The sequence below is a fragment of the Delphinapterus leucas genome, chromosome 9, assembly GCF_059928025.1.
Source record: "Delphinapterus leucas isolate spDelLeu-1000000601 "Yukka" chromosome 9, BTC_Dleu_Yukka2, whole genome shotgun sequence".
Taxonomy (NCBI): domain Eukaryota; kingdom Metazoa; phylum Chordata; class Mammalia; order Artiodactyla; family Monodontidae; genus Delphinapterus; species Delphinapterus leucas.
The window spans coordinates 28,234,302-28,239,126 of NC_143137.1; the positions used below are offsets into that span (position 1 = coordinate 28,234,302).

A 4,825-nucleotide genomic window follows, 5' to 3' on the forward strand; every position below is an offset into this window, starting at 1 on the left:
GGCTCAACAATCCCAGGGTTTCTAGTCCGCTTGCATCCAGCCTCCCACTGCCGACCGTTTCCACCGCTCCTGCTGGAAGAGGACGCCCACACCCGCTTGGCCCGATGTCTGGCGCCCGTCACCACCCGTTCTACAAGCACCCACTCGGGGTAACTCACCAGGTAGATGGCACCCTGGGCTGCTGCGGGCGGCCACTCACAGGGGCGGGCAGGCCGCAAGGCCCGGAGCTGGCATCTCTGTGCTCTTCCTCTGCCTCCTGGCGCGGTCTCCCGGCTACCGCGTCCTCCCGATGTAGCGGCTAGGGCACGCCCGGCACTAGCACACCTGGCCCCAGGGCTAAGCTCCGCACGATTGCAGGCTTGCCAAGGGGAGCGACGAGGACGGTGCGCGCTGCTGCTCCCGGCGCGCTCCGGGCGGCACCCGCCTAAGCTATGAGAACCCGCGCTGCCGGAGTCGCTGCCACCGGAGCCTTCCGGGAACATTCCTTACTCTCTACAGCTCCTCCCCGGGAGTTTTGGCCCAGGCACCGGACCCGGAGGGCGCCTTGATGGGGGGAGTTGCGGGTCCTAGTCTCCGCGCGCTCTCTGTAAGGCGAAAGCGCGGCTGAGGCCGCGACAGGCATGCAGCCAGCTCGCGGTGCTCGTCGCCCCCGAGCGCCCACACACCCTGGCTGCCGCCCGCGCTGCTTTGAGGAGGCGCGCGGACACCAGCAGTCGGGAGGTTGGGGGAGGGAATCAATAGGTTGCTTCCCTTCTCTGCCCAACATTCAGGATTTTAAATGCTCCGAGAGAGCTCTAGCTGAGCGCAAGTACTGAAAGAAAGACTCTCTTTCCGGGCTCTCAATGGAAACGCCAAAAAGCGCGCGTGTGTGTTTGGTGGGTGTGGGGGGAGGGTGTCTAGTCCTAGCCGAGGTTTCTTTTGGTGTGACACCCGCTTATTCCTTGCAATTCCTCCTCAACTTTGTGGATGGAGCGTGTCTTTCCCAAGCTTAGGTCACGGCATCGCGCTTACAAAACCACGAACATAAAGCAAGCCTCCCAAGGCCTTTAATTCTCAGGGGCTTTGGGGGGGAGGCCAGTTACCTGCTGGCGTCTTCCAAATGGTCCAGACTCGGTTCAGGCCACGGAGACTTCGGGATTCCAGGAGCCCTCAGCCCCAGGCCCTAGAGGAAGAAAGAGGACTGCGGAGGAGGCAGCGGGGCTCCGACCCGGGCCCACCTCGGGCCCGGCGGAACCATGCCAGGAAGGCTCGGATTTCTCTTGCCGGAGGCTTTCTGGACGCGGCTTTCTAGAGCCTGGCGTTTGATAAATATAGCCTGGTGTTTGCCCCTGAATTCGAGTCTGTTTCCTTATTTAGCCCTTGTACAATGATTTTAGATGATGTCATTTAGAGCTAAACGAGAAAATTGATCTCAGATTTGCTTGGCCTCTAAAGCCCGGTTAAGCAGATTGAGAGTTAAAAAGACAGGAAAAAGCAAAGGGGGGGGGGGGCCGACGCGGAGGGTAGCGAAGTGTCTGCCGGCGAGTGTGTGCGCGGAGGCGACGGTCCGCCGCACCTCGGAGAGCGCCCCCGCCTCTTCTGGGCGGGGGAACTCGCTCACCAATGAAAAGTAGTCACTGACTGCAGAGGAAAAAAAAAAAGTTTTCCTGTTGAGTGTTGGAAGCGAATTGAGCAATTATCTAGTTTACCTTCTCCTCTTGGAAGTTAACGATTGGCGAGATCTTGGCTGCGTTATTGACACAACACTTTCTATTGATAGAAATAAGTAGTGATTGTCCCCGAGTCATTGGTGCGCCAAGAACTCTGCGATGGGCTGGCAGGAGTCCATTGGGCTGGGCAGGCAGGTTCGGCTGGTGATGCTGGGGAGGAGGAGGAGGCTGCTGGTGGTGATGGTGCCCGTCCCCCTCTCCGCAGGTCTGTGACAAGCAGGGAACAAGGAAACGACGGCGCAGCCCGGCCCCGGCTGAGGGACGCTGGAGACTCAGACATGGACAGTAGCTGCCACAACGCGACTGCCAAAATGTTAGCGACCGCTCCGGCCCGGGGCAACATGATGAACACCTCCAAACCCTTGGCTTTCTCCATCGAAAGAATCATGGCACGCACCCCCGAGCCCAAAGCCCTGCCCGTCCCCCACTTCCTGCAGGGAGCCGTGCCCAAGGGCGACCCCAAGCATTCTCTGCATCTTAACTCGTCGATCCCCTGCATGATCCCCTTCGTGCCCGTGGCGTACGACACGAGCCCTAAGGCGGGAGTGACGGGCTCGGAGCCGCGGAAGGCGAGTCTGGAGGCTCCGGCTGCACCTGCAGAAGCGCCCGCGGCGCCCGCGTTCAGCTGCAGCGACCTGCTCAACTGCGCGCTGACTCTCAAGGGCGACCTGGCCCGCGACGCGCTCCCGCTGCAGCAGTACAAGCTGGTAAGGCCGCGGGTGGTCAACCATTCTTCCTTCCACGCCATGGGAGCCCTGTGCTACCTGAATCGAGGTGACGGCCCGTGCCACCCGGCGGCCAGCGTTAACATCCACCCGGTGGCCTCCTACTTCCTCAGTTCCCCTTTGCACCCGCAGCCGAAAACGTATTTAGCCGAAAGGAATAAACTGGTGGTCCCGGCGGTGGAGAAGTACCCCTCGGGAGTAGCTTTCAAAGACTTGTCCCAGGCTCAGCTGCAGCATTACATGAAAGAAAGCGCCCAGCTCCTGTCGGAAAAAATAGCGTTCAAAACCTCTGACTTCAGCCGCGGCTCTCCTCATACCAAGCCCAAAGTTTTCACTTGCGAAGTGTGTGGAAAGGCAAGTACTGTGTAAGGGGTGGGGGGTGGCCTTCCTTCCTTCCTTCCTTCCTTCCTCCCTTCCTCCCTCCCTTCTTTCTTTCCACATTTAACTTTATTTTGTAATTATTTGTATACACTTGTTATAACGTTATCACCTCCCTCCCCTCCCTCTGCCTGGTTTGATCTCCAAGGGCTTGTTGAGCTAACCTGTTGTACTTGTGTTTAAGGTCTTTAACGCGCACTATAACTTAACCCGTCACATGCCGGTGCACACAGGAGCCAGACCCTTCGTTTGCAAAGTTTGTGGGAAGGGCTTCCGGCAAGCCAGCACCCTGTGCAGGCACAAGATCATCCACACCCAGGTGTGTTCGGCTGTCTCAATTTCACCTGGTTTATTTCCGAACGTTTTTTTTTTTTTAATGGCCGATAAACTCTTACTCTTTAGCGTAAGGTTTGTTTAAAATGTGCGGGCTGTGAGAGAGAGAAATGCCAGGTATTGTTTGCCTTTGTTTTGCTTAAAAGCATGAGGAAGAGCATTACAGCATTTGTGAGTTTTTCAGACTCCACTGAATAGCAAAATACCTTAACGTCTCTGCTTTTTCTCCTTTCCGCTTAGGAAAAACCTCATAAATGTAACCAGTGTGGCAAAGCATTTAATAGAAGTTCTACTTTAAACACGCATACCCGAATACACGCAGGCTACAAACCATTTGTGTGTGAATTCTGTGGCAAAGGATTTCATCAAAAAGGTATCGAACCCAGGAGGCGTTGTCTTTCGCAGTAGTCTTACCAAAAGCCCTCAACTTTGGGGGGTATTTCAGAAAACGATTTGTTAAGTGCAGCTAGTTGCCAGCGCATGTGTTGCCATTCCAACGTCCTACCCTCAAGTGTGATGAGTACTAGAGAAAGGCATGGCTCATATACAGAGGGGGCATTTCTTTTTAACCGCTTGTCCTCATTTTATAGAATTGGATTAATAACTGTTGTATTAAAACGTGGAGGGAACGACCTCACTGCTGATGTTTAAAAATAAAATTGGGGAGCGAAGTGCAGGCGGGCAGCATAGAACTGCACCGGCCCTCCGCGCTGTGGCCCCTCTTCTCTAGACTCGTTGTCCTTCAATCGTCTGCTCTTCCCGTTCCAAGCTTTCTTTTCAGATCCACGTCCCTGTCATTTGTCTGTTTCAGGGAATTACAAAAACCACAAGCTGACCCACAGCGGGGAGAAGCAGTTCAAGTGCAATATCTGCAACAAGGCTTTCCACCAGATTTACAACCTCACGTTCCACATGCACACGCACAATGACAAGAAGCCCTTCACCTGCCCCACGTGTGGCAAGGGCTTCTGCAGGAACTTTGACCTCAAGAAGCACGTCCGCAAGCTGCACGACAGCGGCCTGGGGCTGCCCTGCACCTCTGCTGGGGAGCCGGGAGCGGACCCGTCCCCCTCTCTACAGCAGCCGCTGCCCGCGCCGCTGCCGCCCCCTGGGCCCCTGCAGCCTGGGCTCCCCCCGGGCCACCAGTGATCAAGGCCGAAGTCCCTTCCCAGCCCCAGCCGGGGTCCCCACTACTGAGACAGCAGCCGAATAGAGCTGGACCTCTCTACCCAAGCTCACCTGTAGAACCCAGGGCATGTTGGGCCTTACACATTAGCGCCAACCAGAAGCCTCTGAATTCCCCGGCCTTTCGCCTCTTGCATGCACCTGCTAAATGGTTTTGTGTATTATATCCTATATAGGCACTAACAATTATGAGAAAATTTGGGGGTTTGTTTTCTGATTTTTTTTTTAATTTGCAAAGAATTTTCATCTCGGGTGGAGAGATCGTGTTTGTTTTGCTTTTTAAACACGAATTTCTGCTGTATTTATTGAGATCTGTATTATCCTACCCGGGAATGCTGCACCATTTTAATTTTATTATTGTATATACTTCCATTGTGTTGATTCTGTGGTCTCAAGATGCCTGCCGATTGTTTATCACCAGTTCCTCTTTCCCTGAGGTTAAAAAAAAACCAAACAAACAAACCCAATTCTGTGTGTATGTTATATATACACGCA

At 54.8% G+C, this 4,825-nt stretch overlaps 1 protein-coding gene across 1 annotated transcript; it reads left to right on the plus strand.

The window, feature by feature from the left end:
- The first annotated feature begins 1,855 nt into the window (after window positions 1–1,855).
- On the plus strand, window positions 1,856–4,486 carry FEZF1 (FEZ family zinc finger 1). The gene is made up of 4 exons (XM_022589663.3): window positions 1,856–2,788; window positions 2,997–3,131; window positions 3,386–3,518; window positions 3,957–4,486. The coding sequence occupies exons 1-4, from the start codon at window positions 1,988–1,990 to the stop codon at window positions 4,292–4,294; spliced, it is 1,407 nt and encodes a 468-aa protein (XP_022445371.1). The 5' UTR covers window positions 1,856–1,987; the 3' UTR covers window positions 4,295–4,486.
- Window positions 4,487–4,825: the final 339 nt, after the last annotated feature.

Excerpts from the sequence above, each read along its gene's own strand:
- FEZF1 (XM_022589663.3), top strand. The coding sequence starts at position 1,988 with ATGGACAGTAGCTGCCACAACGCGACTGCCAAAATGTTAGCGACCGCT. Across the intron at positions 3,132-3,385 it reads ACAAGATCATCCACACCCAG|GAAAAACCTCATAAATGTAA; the intron begins GTGTGTTCGGCT and ends CTTTCCGCTTAG. Across the intron at positions 3,519-3,956 it reads CAAAGGATTTCATCAAAAAG|GGAATTACAAAAACCACAAG; the intron begins GTATCGAACCCA and ends TGTCTGTTTCAG.